Here is a 17,707-nt window from a genome sequence, read left to right as displayed (position 1 = left end):
TGCCACTTTCTCAGGGCCAAATGGCTGAAAGTTGCTCGCAAATGGTGGATGCCATACTGGATCAACACAAGCAGCTATAAAGCCATTTTAAACACCTTTACATTTACCCATAAAGCGTAAACACCTGGAAGCTTGATAAATACGTGTACTATGTGAATCACATCTAAAACAGCCAAGACTGTCACAGTTGGGACGGCTCAAAAGTTGTGAAAACTCGTGTGTTCCAAATAACGATTTTAGTCCCTATATGCGCACCTTTTCGGGTAAAGTTAAGCTAAAAAGACAGAATGACAGCTAGACGAAGAAAACTGTAACGTTAATGTCCTAAGTTACAATGTCGGTAAGTTATAGCCAACACAAAACAGACGACTGATCAAAACCCCATTAAAACTAACTTTGTCAACTAGCTAAGTTACCTGGTTGTGCTTACTTTCAACTTTACAAGCCTTTCAAAACAACACTGCATACTTCTACACTTGTCCGAGTTAAGTCGTTTTAAATACGAATATTACAAACACATCACCTAATCTAAGGAGAATTAGCGGGATGCATAACGTTATGCAGAGAGAAACTCACCTAAAACAACAAACAACTCACTAAAATTGCTATTAGCCTCTTGGTTTTCTTATTACAGCAATCTAAAGTTGGATTAAATCGACCTGGTGTTGTTGTTGTGTGGGAAAACTTACCCGTATCGCCCGGGGTCTTCATGTTGGAGAGTATAGCCGCTTCGTTAGCAGTCGAGCTAACTGAGAAAGAGAGTGAGTGAGAAAGATAGAGAGAGAGATGAAATTAACTTCTTCCTCTCGGTGAGCTCAGGATCGCACACAAAACTCCTCTGTAAACTTTTCCTCCTCAAATCCAGCCCCTTCGCTCGTCCTCCCCCGGTTTGTTTGGAGTTTTCGTGTTTTGTTTGTCCTCCCCAACGTGGAGGACGTTGTTGCCTTGTGGCCGGACAGACTCGCTCTTTTACGGTCAGATATCGGAGCGCGTCGTGCCGATGGAGGAGGACCGTGTCCGTGCTGAACTCCTGATTACTTCATACACGCTTCGAAGTTGCATATTCAAGCCTTTACGTTGAAACACGAGGCGAATCAGACAAAATCAAAACAAACTAGAAGGCAGAAATGCCCGATCCACTTTTCTCCCTCTCTTTCCACGGACTTTTTCTTTTTCCACTCACTCCGTGCAACTCTCTCTCTCTCTCTCCCGTCTGCCCCCTCCTCCTCCTCTTCTATCGGGGTGTCGTGTTTCGTTCTTCCAGCCACACGGGGCCGCCCACGCTAAGCGGGGGAGGTCGGGGCGGAGAGCCCACGTAGCCACGCCCCCTCGCCGTTTGTCCGGGACTGGCGTCACTGGAGCGTTGCTGCGGAGACCGCCAACGCCGTCCGAACATAGCGAGGTGTCGATGACATGTTGTCCCACAGATACAGACCGAAAACCAATAAAAGCTGTCGACAGTGGTGGTCTCGCGTTCCTCAAAGTTGACACTGCAAAAAATTAGCTTTGTATTAAGGGTTGTTGTGTCACTTAAGCAAGTGAATAATAGTTCACCCAGAAAGTGAAAATCTGTTGTTATTTACTCATCGTCATGTTGTTCCAAACCCAAATGTCTTTCTTTCTTCAGTGGAACTCTGTTTGAGAAGTTCAGCAGAATATCAGCTGCTGTTCTTACAGTGAACATGGATGGAGTTCAGGCACCATAAAGTAGTGTATGCTTTAGGATTTTGTGTGTTACACTGTAAAAAACAACAACATTTGTTTGTTTAACTTAAAAAAAGTAAGTCACCTGGTTGCCTTAATTTTAAGTTCATTGAAATTAAAAATGTGAGTTAATACAATGAAGGAGATTGGTTTAATAAATAGAAACTCAAAATATTGTATTATCTGAACCACATTAAGTTGATTTGACAAACGATAAAAAGTTGTCATAAACCATGAAATGTTTTTTTACAGTGCACTTTTATGATTCTGTCATTTTCTTAAGCTTGGTGATTTACATTGTGTGATAAAGAGCAGCTCAGAGCCGGAGGTATTCGATTAAAAAAACTAAAAGAGTGGTTCCTTCACCCCATGCTATGTTAAAGATAAATTTGCCGAAAAAAGTAACAGACAACCAGCATTGTTGGCAGTGATTGAAGAATAAATTGAATAGCCATAAATAAAAGCTATTGGCTATAAACAGAGAGAACAATAACCTTTTTCAAAAAACGGGATGGATTCATCAGATGTTGACATTCCAGCTTATTTGTGCGAAGCAACGTGTCACAGTGTCACAGCATATGGATCGAACGTGGCAGAATGTTCTTCAAGGTTGTTTACTCAGAAAAATGCAATTGTTATTGAGAGTGCTAAATGTGGGCTGGAGTGAGAAACGAATGTGAGTCTGTAGGTGGCCTTCTCTTTTCCTTATCTCTCATTCTTTTCCTACACCGCCTCCCTTTCTCACTGTCAGAGCCGGAGCAGTTGTCAGTGGAAAGAAACTCAAGGGTAGTAGATGACATTTGTAAAGCATTTGCATGTAAGTGCTAAATTAGCAGTTCAGCGTTAATACTACTTGCGAATAGGCCAGGCCTTGACTTCTCGTGATGCGCGAACCGTATTTTTGGGGACTTCCGAATACTGAGAATGCGACAAACCCTTACTCAAAAACCATGGTAAAATAAATAAGCAACATTTGTCTTTCATTAGCCATGATTCATTTCACGCATAATGCTCGACCTCTATCATTAGACTAATTAACATTAGAGGAAAAAGTGACGTCAACCAGTAATGGATGTTAATTTGAAGAAGGCTCTGGGTGTAAAACACTGAATACAGCCATTTGCTGGTGCATAAGCAAATGACTCAAAACGAGCAAGACGGAGAAAGAGATCTGGTTTGTGGCCTCGTTTGGAGATGTTTTCTTTCACTCCTCTCCTTTGTGGCACGACCCCGCCGTCTCTAATCAGAATGACAGACAGACGCGCAGGAGAGAAAGAGAGGGGGAGAGACAGAGATGAGAAGAAAAAGAGACGGAGAGCAAAAGAGGAGTCATACTCCAAGCAAATGGGCCTTGGGAACATGCGAACTGGTACACGGCACTGTAGTGCTTCTTCAGCGCAGCACTAATGGGCAATTCACATATTGTTAGAACTTAATGAAAACCATAACCATGCGCCTACAGAAATAACCCTTTTTTGGGAATCCAAGAATATCAAAACGATGGAAGGACCTAGCAGTGTAAGTACGTCATAAAGATTACTCCAAAATGGATTCGTAGGGAAAAGAAATAGGTAATTTATGTGCTGTTTTTTCCATGGTAGGCTATTCTCAGAATCAAGGAGCGCTTTAACTCAAATCTGAACACTGACATGCACATAATCATGTAAAGATAAAGAGACCAAAGCCCTGTTGCCATGTCTGAAATCGCTCACTCATTCAATGAATCACCATTTCAGTGAGTGTTACATGCATTTTACCGCTTCGAAAGAAACAAATACTTTTATTCATCAAGGACACACTAAAATGATCTAAATATTAAGCAGCACAACTGTTTTCAACATTGATAATAATAGTAATTCAAATGTATTGAGCAGAAAAATCAGCATATTAGGAACTTTTGAACAGTAGTGTAGTTCACTACATGGGAAACAAGTGAAAGAAAAAAAACTAAAAGTGAATTGAAAATACAGCATTATAAATATATATTAAATGTAATTAAATATTACACTGTATTTTTTATCAAATAAATGCAGCCTTGGTGAACAAGAGAGACTTCTTTCAAAAACTTACTGACCCCAAACTTTTGAACAGTAGGGTAGTTCACTACATGGGAAATAAAGTGTAAGAAAATAACTGAGTGAATTGAAAATACAACATTAGACAAGAAAGATTAATGGCAAAAACGAACAAAAACATTATAGTTTGACTCACAATAATTTACCATTTCTTTAATCTATTGATGACTTATAAAATAAAAAAGAGAAATATCAGAACACATATATCATGTACACTCTAGCATCAGCTAGTATATATTGGTTGTACACTATAAATCAGAGTGCATTGTGGGTATAAAAGGCTATATCCTAAATCGCATACTCTAGCTAAGGTGAATTCAGGTTGATTGGGACACTCCTTGCCATTGAGATGACAATGAAAAAGTGTCTCAATCAACCTGAATTCATTCACCCCTACTTATTTTGAATAAGTAATTACTTCACGGCCGCAAAAAAAGTAGGTTCTATATAGTATGATTATGTGTAGTATGAATGTAATATGGACGTACTACATTTGCCATGTTGTCATTATCCTGTCCTGTGGCCTCATGGGATAGTAAACTGTCCATCGTTCACACACTTCAGAATCTCGCCGGGTCATCCGGGTACTTTTTGCCTACTCTTTTGTGAGTACTGTGAATTCAGACATACATCATTTGAGATGTACTGTATTTTGCATTTTGGATGCAGCCAATATGTGCACTATATAGGGAATTAAGAGCATTTTTGGACACAAACTTAACACCTTGAATTTTATGATAACCATCGAATTCAAACAATAATACCAATTTTTTACTCCTACCAATGCCCACATTCTAATGGCACACCCCTAATCCCAGTCATGTTGAATCTATATACTTGTCTTTCACAGAGACCAGATAGATGTCATAACAAATCAAAGTGTTTCTTCAGCCTGTTGTCCTTTACTTCAACTTCTCACCCGCTGACAAGTCTAAACAAAACCCCACAATCGCTGCAATTAGCTTCCTATCTCCCACACATTTGACGCCAATGATCACACGAGTATTCAGAACAACTGAGGAAGATTAATCACTGACAGCAAAAAGTACTGATTAATGAGCGGTCATTAAAACTTCATGTAGGACTGATCAAAGCAACGCATGTATGTGGCGGCCAGGTTTACCACGCAACAAATGGAAGGCCGTTGAGAAAAGCAGAATGGGGGAATGTTTCAGCAAACTAAAGTGAGCTATGATGAAGGAAATCTAATGATAATGCAATGGGTGTTCTGTAGGCAAAAGTGTCCTCTCTTTTAGTCATCTCCCAAATGTTAAGCTACTATAGTTCTAGTAGTAAATACCCCCCACTGACCCCGTGAAGGGGGCCCAATATACACATCCACATATGCATGCAGAATCCAAACACACACACTCAGACGCACAAAGGGAGCTTTGTGCACCAATGATGGAAGGTTCTTACGTGTGTGTGTGTGCGCATGTGTAATTGGTGGTATGAAGGTGTTTAAAGGTGTCAAGGTCACCAGCATGAGATATATACATATATATATATATACTTTTTCTCACAAAATTTTCAAAAAAGAAAAGAAAAACTATGGCATCTTATCTTCTAGCCTTCCCAGCTCAGAGAGAGAGAGAGAGAGAGAGAGAGAGAGAGAGAGAGAGAGAGAGAGAGAGACCGAGAGAGAGATATAGAAGTGCTGTGGGACCAATAGGGAGGTATTCTCAAGGGAATTGGGGATTAGGAAAGAGTGTCAGGGAGAGAGAGAAAGGAAGGGGTGGGGCTAAAATGCTAAAAGTGCAAGGGGTAAAAGCAGCAGCCCAAAAATGGAGGGGGAAGGGCATCGGGGGAAAGAAAAAAACGAGCGAGAGTTTATGTATACATCTCTGTGTGTGCGCGCGTAAAGGAGCATGTGAATAGACTCTTTGTGATCAAAAGACTTGTTTATTTTCTTGGCGCTTGAACTCTTCAGGAAACACATTTGGCCTGTCTCTCCGCTGTCTGCCACACTAACCTCATAACACACACCTTTGACTTAACACACAACTTCAGAGACAGATTTTACAGTGCTGCGATCCCAAAGACAATATCTCATGTTCAAACGCACATGTATATCTCAAAGGGATTCTTGATGTGGACCATGCAAATTGACGTCCATGTTTTCTCTTTCAAGTACACATAAACTCTCCCTCTCATTCTGTTCAGTGTCTCCTCACTCTTTGCTTCTCCTTGTCCCAGCTGGTATTCACACATTTCTAATAGGATTACCACACTTGCACTTTTGGGGAAGAGCAGATAGATGTAAACGAGGGATGATGGGGTGAAAGTAACGAGGTAGGGAAAGCGATTTATGGGGTTGCTGCTTGCATATGCAAAACTACACACTGCTAGGATGTTCAGAGTGGTTGCTAAGCTGTTGCTAGGGTGTTCCGAGTGGTTGCCAGGGTGTTGCTGCTATGCAGTTCCTATGGTGTTTTTGGTTTCTAGGATGTCGCTAGGCCGTGAAGGTGGTTGCTAAACTGTTGCTAGGGTGTCCTGGGTGGTTGCCGGGGTGTTGTTATGCGGTTACTATGGTGTTTTTGGTTTCTAGGACATTGCTAGGCCCAGAAGCTGGTTGCTAGGTGGTTACTTACCAGCCTAACAAAAGAGCTCACCCTGAAGTGTCAATAGCCTGGTTGCCATTCACATATTTTTATGCAAATTTTGGGTTAAAAACAACATGATGCAGAAAATATGCAGAAAAACTAAACAAAATGTGCATAAAAAGTATCACTTGATAAATTACTATACAGTTGTGGTCAGAATTAATGGCACTCCTGGTAAATATGATCAAAAATGGCTGTAAAAATAAATCTGCATTGTTTATCCTTTTGATCTTTCATTAAAAAAATTAGCAAAAATCTATCCTTTCATTGAAGTAAAAGAATCGAAAGTGAATTGAAATCACATAATGAAATAAATGTTTTTTCTCTAAAACACGTTGGCCACAATTATTGGCACCCTTTTATTAAATACTTTTTGCAATCTCCTTTTTCCAAGATCTTTTCCACAGCTCTGAGTCTTTTCCTATAATGCCGGAAGAGTTTGGAGAACACCTGACTGGAGACCAGAGACCATTCCTCCATACAGAATCTCTCCAGATCCTTCAGATTCCCAGATCCATGTTGGTGGTGCTTCTTCTCTTCAGTTCACTCCTCTCATCAGGTCAGGGAACTGGGACGTCATGGCAGAAGCTTCATTTTGTGCTCCGTAACACATTCTTGTGTTGATTTTGATGTTTGATTTGGATCGTTGTCCTGATGGAAGATCCAACCACGGCCCATTATAAGATTTCTAGCAGAAGGCGTCAGGTTTGGACTTTTTATCTGTTGATATTGTCTATTGGTACTGATTGATATCTGTGGATATAGAATCCACGATGCCATGTATCTGAACAAGAAGTCCAGGACCTCCAGCAGAAAAATATGCCCACATCATTAAAGATCCAACGGTTTATTAAATTGTACACATGGGGTGCTTTTTATCCTTGTGTGCACCAAACCCATCTAGCGTGTTTGCTGCCAAACAGCTCTTTTTTAGTTTTATCTGACAACAGAACCCGTCCCGTTTGAAGTTCCAGTCATGTCCGACAACTGAATTCGCTGGAGTTTGTTTTTGGATGAGCGAGGAGGATTGTTCTTGAAACCCTCCCAAACAACATGTGGTGATGTAGGGGTTGTTGTTTTTTTGGTAGGCTTCTGACCCCAAGACTCAAGTAATCTCTGCAATTCTCCATCTGTGATCCTTGGAGAGTCTTTGGCCACTCAAACTCTCCTCTTCACCGTGCATTAAGACAATATAGACACAAGTCCTCTTCCTGGCAGATTCGTAACATTTTTAGTCTTCTTAATTATTGCCCTGATGGTCAAAATGGAGATTTTCAATTCTTTAGCTATTTTCTTACAGCCACTTTCTATTTTGTGATGCTCAACAATCTTTTGATGCACATCAGAACTATATTCTTTGGTTTTACTCATTGTGATGGATGATAAAGGTAATTTGGCCTATGTGTTTCCTCATATTTAAACTCCTGCGAAACAAGAAGTCATAGCTGGACAATTTCATGTTCCTAGTCCTCCTGGTGTGCTAAAAAAAAGGTCAATATTAATGGGACTATACTTCAGAGATATTTTACTCATAAAAAATTCTAGGGGTGCCAATAATTGTGGCCAACGTGTTTTGGACTAAAACACTTATTTCATAATGTGATCCCCCCCATATATATTTTATATATTATATAAAATATATAATAAATGGATTTTTTTTTTTAATTTGGTAAGAGGACATAAACTACAATCTAAACACATTTACATTAATAATTCACTAAGAAAAGAAAATGTCAAGACGAAGTACATATTTTAATTTAATAAAAAACAGTGGCTTCCCCAAGAGCTACAACCTTTTCAAATTTAATTTGATTTACGATTACTACTCCAAAATGTACAATATCATTCACCAACACATGGGAGGGAAGTGCTGCCTTATTTGCCAGTTTTTTTGCAAATATCCCAATTTTTGCAACATAAATTCAACTCATAACTTGCACACACAAAAAAAATCGCATTGTTTTCTAATCCCTAGATATGGCTCACATCCTCTCCTTCAACGGAAATCTGTGCTGTGAGCGCTGACATTTAATACTCGGGGTTACCACCAAGTATGAGCAATAGAAATGTAATAGACTGAGAGTGATGAAAAGAGAAATACAGACCTTAACACGTCTCAATTAAACTTGTTTGTTTCAAACACAAGGTAGATGGATACTGTACTCATATGTGGCTAGTGACGCAGACTTGCCCCTTCCCACAAGCAAATCCAATGAGAATGTAGCATTAATATATCACACACATGCATACACAGACCGTCAGGCAGCGCGTACATGGGGACCCTCAAGCTATTTAAAGTAAATATTTCAAAAGTGGTAAAACCAGGTGCCCTCCGACCACTTGATTAGGTGTAAATAAAGTCAACTGTAATCCCTGAGAGAGGGAGACTGTGTTTGTATGTGTGTGTGTGTGAGGCCTCATAAGCCAGGGAGGAAAAGAGACTGAAGGAGAGGAATGCAAGAGTTATATTTGACCCATTTCAGGCACTATGCCAAGCGCTGTGCCAAGCCTATGAGAGCGCGCTGGAATGAGGGTGAGGAATTAAAAGTGAGAACAGAAGTAAATTGTGGAGCAGAGACACCGTGCACTAGCCGCAAAGAAACATGAGCGAGGTTAAGTGTTAGAGGACACCGAATAGCTACGAGAGCGTACAGTGTTTATAAGCGGCTGCGAGGGCCGCTGGTATGTACAGAACGGTGTGGGTCTATATCGGGTCCGGCATGTGTGTGTTGACAGCGTCTCCTGTATCTCAGCTAGGAACTATCTCTTCCTACTCCTATTCGCACTATTCACGACTTCCTACTCTTCCTTCTCCTCCTTTCGGAGCGCTCCCTCCCATGCACGAACGTGCACTCTTTCCATCTTTCTTTTGGCCCAAAATAGTCAGAGAGTGAAAAATTTCAAACCGACATCTACACTTTGTTTTGGTTGGAGACGTCCTCAAAGTCCCCCTGAAATTCGTTTCATATTAAAGCAACAAAGCTCAGAGTTATATTTAAGAAAAAAGGACAGTGGGATAAGGAAAAAATTGGGAGGGAACTGAAATGATGGGGTAATATTGGGATATATGGGGTATAAAGTAAACGTGAGACTGAGCGCAGGGTTCGGAAAGTGTGAAACGATGCCCGGGGTGAGTCTGTCGAACACTGCAGACTGTGTGGCAACGGTGGCCTCATTACCTCACTGGCAATGAAGTCTCGGCCCTGCCTTTTAACTCAGAGGAAATGTGTGTGTGAGGAAATGTGTGTTGCAGTGAGAGGAATACAGTGTCGGTTTGTGAGGGGGAGAGAAATAAAGAAAGAGGGTGAGAATATGTGTTTGCGTACCCAGTGCCAGGATGACTGTGGTGTGCCGACAGCTTGCCAACGCTCCAACCTCAAATCACGTTCGTCGGGTGTCGAGAAACACCTCGCGGTGTCTGTTGCTATGGCCATTAGTCTCCAACCGCACATAGATATAAGCCAAGATAATAATACATAATCATTAAATACTGTTATAATGACAAGCCACCGTGATGCCTACGTCGCAGTTTGGCATACTGAACAAAGGATTCAAGTAACTATATTTAACACTTTTAAGCTTAGGCCTTTTTTTTGTGCACTATATAATTGCAATGTGACCTTTTGAATACAGTGAAATTTAGTCAAACACATCTACCACTTAAAGTGATAGATCACAAAAAATTAAAAAATCTGTCATCATTTACTCAACCTTTTTAATCCTTTAAACACCAATGGTTTTTGGTTCATACTATGAAAGTCAATGGGGTCCAATGTTGACTTTCATTATATGAACAAAAACTGTTGAAAATTCTTCAAAATATCATACAGACATACAGGTTTGGTCTTCCCTAAGATATTCTATTGGATGGATACTGTGTGCAACGTGGATGTAGCTTTGGATTCTGCCACACTGAATTGCATGAGTGACTGTACATTATAAACTGTAAGCTGACATGTATTGTGTCAATGTGTTTTGTTTTCTTGCCTCTGCAAGTAGTCCAGCCTACATGTTTGGCCAGCTGATGTATAATACAAGGCCTTGACTGTAAACTACCTTGTTTGTAGGAACTGTTTGCTTTGTGTTTCAATGTGGAGGACATGGATGAGTAAATTTGCGTGAGTGAGATTTCTTACAATGTCTTCCCTTTTGTATGGTTTTATACAAACGAGCATGTTTAACATTATTATATGCTCATCGAGGGATTGTGAATGCCTGCCGTGGTCTCAATGTCAAGAGCTTAATGCTAATTGTTATCACATTATTCAAGTATATAGGCTTTGTCAATTAGATAGTTAGCGGTGTGCAAAAGTAATCGTATAGTTGGTGCTGCCTGCAAAACAAGTCAACTAATCTGTTTTGTGGAAGCTCTGTAAAATTAGACTGTTTTTGGGACCAGGCCCTGGGAAAGGCCCTACATTACTAGTTAGACCCATATTAGACTTCAGTCCAATGTGAAAATGTGAGTAACAATAGGGTTCTATGACAAAATGCTAAATTAATGGGTACAATTCGACCCTTTGGATATTTTTGTTTCCCTGTAAAATCACTAACTCACACAATATTTTTGATAAAATTAGACATAGATTGATCATGAAGTAAAAATGAGGTCATATGTAATCATTTCTGTTTTTTAAATTTAACTAAATATGCTAAAAGAAGTTCGCCTGACGTTAAAAAGCATTTGTAGGCCTACTTGCTCAGCAGGCAGCTTCAAACCACTATTCAGACTCACAGCTAACATTCAAATATGTATTCAAAATAACTCACTCGTCACATCGGGTTCTGTCACGAAATGGGAATTTAACAGTCAAGAGGTTATTTGAATTCTCATCGCAGACACTTAGTCGGTTTTGCAGGCGGTAATCCCGTAATCTAGTCAAATCTGTTTGGTGAGGGCAGATAATATTGTGTGAAAGTGAAATCAGATGGAGTTTGCAGTCCATCTAGTGGTTAACATTGGTATTGCACAAAGATAATCAAGTCAGATTGAAAAATAGCCGGGAAAAGCGTGTGGGAATCGTGACTCCTTGTTTTCCTAACGTTCTAAACAACAGTTTAAACTAGTTTCGTGTGTTCTAAAAAATGTTAGAGTGCTGTTTTCTAACTGTTCATTTATTAACTGGTTCAAGCAGGAAGTCCAGCAACAAACCGACTATGGTCATACCAAGATGGATGTTTTTGTTTCTGTTTGATCTGCTTGAAACCGGTTAGAAACAAGACAAATCATATGCAATTGATTGTGTTGGTAGTTTGATTTGTTTAAAACTCATATTTTATTTTAGATGAAATAGAGTAAATGGAGTACCATGGTACTACCATGTTTTTAATATAAAATACATTTTAAAATATAAATATAATAGCCTACACTATGCATGTATTAGTAGTAGCTACCATGGCCCATTTCAAGTGGACTTGCCATCGCCGATGGGATACTCTTATAGGGCGGGCTTCATTAAAGGAAGGGTAGAAGGTAAATGACAGTTAGATTTCAAACGGTCCAAATATTTATGACATGTGTTTAGAAGTCACACCACAATGACGTCATAAATAGTAAAAGAGGTCAAGAACTTCTTGTAGATGTTAAAATGTGGTGCTTGACCGACTTCTCAAAACACATCATAACTAGCTTTTAAGAGAGTGGTTCTTAGACTCGGGGCTGAGATTAGTGTTAAAACTTGAAAGTGTTTGGGAATGCCTTACATTCCCATACTTAATGTTTTTCTCCCAAGGACCTGGATTTCCATTGCATGACAGTTGGCAGGTGTGACATAAAGGTTTTCTTTCATAACTAACCATTTCTTAGCTTACATAAATTAACTTTAGTCAGTTACCTGTCATTTAGAAGACACACGTATTGAAGGATAGTCCGCCTGGAGTAACATGATGGCTCTGGGAAATAATAATTAGAGATGGTATAATTCCCTCAGAAATTCTGACAGTTCACAGTGCTAGCCCATAAGGCCTTTGCCATATAATAGCCTATATATTAACTTAAAAATAAAGCAGTTTTTTTCCAAAAATGTAGTTTGTAAAAAAACAACTCTAATAGCTGTCCAAGCATAATCAACATATAAACAGTTGATGTAATAGATAACTGAAAGTTTGTCACAGTTGAACAATGGTTACACCCCTAATGTTCCTCCCAACACATTCTAATACTTAAAGGAATTCGAGGTTCTGTATAATCTGTAGCCATTATAAACATTTCAATATTATAGCCAGAAGACCTAAACAATGTGTAAAACAATTTTGGTGTAAAGTTATGTATATATTATGTTATAGGCCCATTCACTTTTATTGAGCATGCCTCACTGTAACCTCGACTTTATCTATTTATTTTTTTATATTGCTGGCGATTTAGCTTAACTTGTATTAAATAATTCTTTATTTGGGATTTTCACATATGAAACGAATGTTCATTTTAGGTTAACATAATTCAGAGTTTTCCTAAATTGCATTCTCTTTGACCCTTAGGTAAATTGTAAATTCCAGGACAGCATTTTGCGATTTCACACTGTATATTTGATGTAAACTCTGCGTTAGCATTCTTATTTGCATAATTACAAAATTAAAAACATGGACAACTTGTTTTAGTAAGGAACCTCACCACTTGCATTGATTGGTTTAACTCTTCCATCACTGCACTTCACATGAATCCCTTAAGAAAGGTTCCCTTAAGGCTGAAACTAAACCCAGTGCAGGAGTTTCTATGCATGAATATTTAAAGGTGCAGTAAGCAATTTCTGAGAAAAGCTGTTGAAAGTAGATTGGGCTGAGCGCCACAAAACACTTTTACTCAATCAGCAGCAGGGGGCGTGTCCAGTCATGAAGGGGGAGGAGAGAGAGTGAACAATGGGGAGATTTGAAGAAAGACTGTTGAAAGAGAGATGGCTGAGAGACATTACAAAAGAGAAAAAGTCAGAGGAATATCACTGGAAAAAGAAGGGACACAATCAGGCAAAAGAGCTTTAGGACCCGCGTTATTATTAGAAAAGCTTTCCAGCGCTGGAGAGACCTAAGCGGGAAGGCCGGAAAAGGGATGGAGAGGTTGCGTTGTTTCTGCTCCATACGCGAGTAACATTAGTTTTGCTATGTTTCACAGAACCAAGATATGCTATTGTTGTAATGTTACCTATAGTAAAAAGACAGTGTGTCATTAGCCGGGTTTCCGTTACAGATTGGCGCAAAACTTTTGCAATATTTTTTGCGCAAAAATTTTGCATTATTTTCTAAATGTCGCGTTGTTGAAAAACAAGTTCTTTGTGACCCACAATATTTCTTGTTAAAAAAGACTTAAATGCAAAAGAAAAGGTATGAGAGAGCTCTTTTAGTCAATTGTATGTTTTAATTTAAAATGTTTGCAATGTTAACATAAGGCCCAAATGTTTCAATGTTTTGCCACTTGCTTGAGCAACTTAATATATAAATATATATATGAGTAATCCATTGAATAATACATTTATTAAGTGTATTGAGTTTAAACGTGAATACGTCTGTGAAAGAGTGTAGACCTTTAACTACTGTGTATACAAATAGAATTACAATGCCGAAACCTTTTTATATTATTTTATAAAATATGCGGATAATAAAAATATTGATTTGAAATAAAAAATAGAGAATAAATGTTGTTTGTGGTACAGGCGTAGATCAGTTGTGCACTGCAAACGCAGCATATGTGAAAGCACTGCTCCTGCTCCGCATACGCACTGCACACGGAGTGTGTGAAACAGGCATAACTCTAGCTTTTTGTGTAATGTATGTATATTTTATGTTCTGCTTAATTTTTCCCAAAGCATTATTTTGCTTCAGCTATGACTGGGAGGGGTGTGTTTGTTAGGGTTGATTTCAAATATCTAGTGTTTCTCAGAAATCACTTACCGCACCTTTAATTAGGCAGGCATTGTTTACCTTATGATTGGTTTTTGGTTGTTAAACAACTCATTTTGATGTTAGCAATGCATTGTTTGACACTGCAAAAGAGCTTCATAAACATTAAACATTACTTAGCCTAACCCAAGGTTTGAAAATATTAATCTAGAATTCAAGCCCCCCTGTAGTCCATCATTTTATCCGTTAAAACTCACCTTATTTAAAAAATATTTCTTGCAAAAAAAATTCGTTATGCTTTAAAATAGCTTGAATGTAACTCTACACTCATGCCTCATTTAGTATACCAGTACGTGGTTCTATGAATATAAAAATGAGCCCCGCCTCCACTCACTCGCACACGCTCAGAGATCCACTCATTGGTCACATGTTGACGTGATTGGTTACAAGGTAGTTTGTGACGTCAGAAACACCAGCGATTTCAAACTGCGCTTTTGAGACGGTCTTCGGTTCACTGCAGTTTTAAAGAGAAAATACTCTTCAATGGTGTTGACTTATGAATTTGCACATGGTTTGTCTTAAAGCATATCAAAAACACCACATAGACATATAAACAGCATTAAAAGCTTGATTTTCACCACAGGGGGACTTTAAGTGTAGAATTAAAGTCCTTCTTTTTTTTTTCACACACACAAGCTTTTTGAAAGATAAAGGAGAAAACAGAACCAGACATGGACACATTTTTGGTCTAAAGTTGCACTTTAATCCTAACACTTATTGGCTGTTTGGCCCCCACCCGTCTTTGCCCACCCCATTCCCACCCCATACAACAGGCACACAGAGAGCGATGAGTAACAGACAGTTCAACAGTTCTGAACAAAATCCAGATTGAAATCCAGAGCGGATTACAAATTCCATGAAGAGCTTCTGAGGTAAGAGCGAGACACACACCGACAGAGGAAAAAGGGTCTTCGCAAAAACGCAGATACAGAGTCGAAAGTGACCATCGTCATGTAGTTAGCATCATCGTGATCAACATCAAATGTCAAAAAGAGAAGCGGGTATGCGTTCTGAGAACAAAAGGAAAAGCATCTGCATGTTTCCTGACAACATGTTACGGCAGAACTCTTTGGTTTCAACTCTTGAGGTTTTAGCATGAAAATCTTCCTTTGTTGACCTAATCAGTTACCTTTGGATTGAAGCTGTAGTAGTTGAAGGGAAAAACAAAAGAAAACAGGCAAACAATACGTTGCATTTGATATTCATTTAAACCCCCGTAAACTGTCAACATAACTGAACAAAACTGTTCCAAGTTCTAATTTGAATGTAGCTAAGAAAGAAAATTCGGAGAACAATGCCGTTTAAATGTGAGATTTACCTCTATTTGGCAATGCAAAACAACAGAACAAACTGCACAATGACAACGCTGCAGTCGAGGACATTCCTGCTGTATATGGTTGAAGAACAGTTTTGCGTGTGCATGTCTACAAGAACGTCCATGCATTTGAGCGCGTCTAGTATGTGAGAGGTCCTGCGGTAGAGGTTTAACTTTGGTATCATTCAGGGCCCTCTACAGCAGAGCCGTCCACACACACCAACACACAGAGATATATACAAAAACCAATAATCACATGAGCAACGTACACATAGAAAACCGATGTGAAAACCAAATCCGCCATCAACTGTTCTTCAACACCGATAGTGGGCCGGATATTTGAACCGGACGTTGGATAGATAATCTGGGGAAGTCTGTGAACCCTTATACTCACGCGAAAAAGACCCTCTCCTGAGCAACATCTCCTCTGCTCCCCTTTGTCAAATTCTTAAAGCTTTTTTTCCATCTATTTGGCATTTCTAATCAAACATGAGGTATATGCAGAAGCGTATCTCTCTCACTCTTTTTCCCTCATCCAACGCATCTAACAAACAGAGCAAAATCGAAATAAAAAGAAAAAACTGGAGCAAGATTTATGCTTAAAATGAGCCCATAACTATATATTACATCAAGTTATAGAGACATAGTTTGGAAACTTTTCATCTCTCGAAAGCGGTGGGCAGATTTTTTGAAAAGTTACCCACAGAAACAACAGTCAGTTTTAGTAGCTAGGTTTGGTTTCAAAAACTTTGTTGACACTTGCTTTTTTTCTTTTTTTTAGCTACCCCACATTTCCCCAGTTTGGTTTTACAAAGATTAAAAAAAAGACAGAATCGATAAATTAAAATGCTATAAATACATAAATAAGCCAATAAATAAGACGAAGAGTTGGAAACATATAAATCCTTGATACACCCTCCCCCCACACACAATAAATACAAATTTTCGAGGGAAAAAAAATCAAAGAGAGACAGTTTAAAGCTTTTGGTCTAAAATCAAGTCATCATCATCATCATCATCATTAACATTTCATAAGGACTATTTTTTATCACAGCCTTTTTTTTTTTTTTTTTTTACATTAGCAATAGTAAGCAGTTGAACATAGATTTTTTTTTTCCTACAAAATCTATCAAAGCACTAACAGGTACATTCCCTCTAGAAGTGTAACGCCAACCGGATTTCCAGTTGCTTTTAAACCCCATCCCACCCCGTCCCCCACAACCTCTACATTTCTGGTTTGCCCACGTTTTTGTATGCGTCTAAGATCACATGGTCAAAAACAGTTTGGCCGACACGCCGAGCGAAAGTTAAGTTGGCTTACCGGCCGTGTTTCGGTTTGGTTTCCATGCTGGAGATGAGCTTCCACGTTCACACACACTCACACACACGTCTCACTCTTTGCTCCCTATCTCTCCTCGAAGAGACCTAGCACCAATACGGTCTTTCTCCACGCGTTGTGCATTGGTTAGGTTGCTATTTGGTGTCAAAAAAGAAAAGGTTTTCGCTTTTGGTATTTCTTCAGTTTTGGCTTATCGTTTCACAACATTCGCAATCGAAGCAAAACTTGGAAGCTACATGTTCACAGTATTGTTTCAAACCGCCTGATGAGGGAAACCCCCCGGAACGATCAATTCAAAATGACGAAACACACGAAATATGAAAATAGGCAATACGTCACCCCATTATCCCAAAAATATAAAGCAATGAGACGAGTCATACAGCATAAACAGACAGACCAAGAGGAAAAAGCAATAAAACAAAATATATATGTATATATATATATTCTGAAGTTCAGTTCGATGAGGTTAATAAATATTCTCCCGTCCAGGAAGGAGAGTGAAAGCATCGACTTAACGGAAAGGAGGGAGGAGGCGAAGGAATGATCTTCTGGTTGAGTCTTTTCACGTCATCGAGTCTTGCTACTCTAAAAACATCCTCCTTGTCCACCTCCTGTGGTCCACTCCTAGTATTTGGTTTCATTCCATTGAGTAAAGTTCAGTTTTAGTCCATTGGTTTTGGTTTGGTTTCATTTTTGGTTTAATCCGTGTGTTGAAAAAAATAAAAACGCCGACCTCACATGTCTCCCCCTCCGCATCTCGGTTGTTGGATTTCCCCCTGCA

At 39.2% G+C, this 17,707-nt stretch overlaps 1 protein-coding gene across 2 annotated transcripts in view; it reads right to left on the bottom strand.

Annotated features, from left to right (window-relative positions):
- erf (Ets2 repressor factor) overlaps nt 1-1,257 on the bottom strand; it is a 31,990-nt gene extending 30,733 nt beyond the window's left edge. For both annotated transcript variants that reach the window (XM_056242048.1, XM_056242049.1), the window contains exon 1: nt 690-1,257. In XM_056242048.1, coding sequence (XP_056098023.1) covers nt 690-711 — 22 coding nt within the window. In that variant the 5' untranslated portion in view covers nt 712-1,257. The remainder of the gene's footprint in view (nt 1-689) is intronic.
- Between the last annotated feature and the right edge of the window lie 16,450 nt (nt 1,258-17,707).

The sequence above is a fragment of the Rhinichthys klamathensis genome, unplaced genomic scaffold, assembly GCF_029890125.1.
Source record: "Rhinichthys klamathensis goyatoka isolate OS25496 unplaced genomic scaffold, OSU_Roscu_1.1 h1tg000690l_1, whole genome shotgun sequence".
In the NCBI taxonomy this organism is placed as follows: Eukaryota; Metazoa; Chordata; class Actinopteri; order Cypriniformes; family Leuciscidae; genus Rhinichthys; species Rhinichthys klamathensis.
This window is presented reverse-complemented; position numbering and strand designations above follow the sequence as displayed.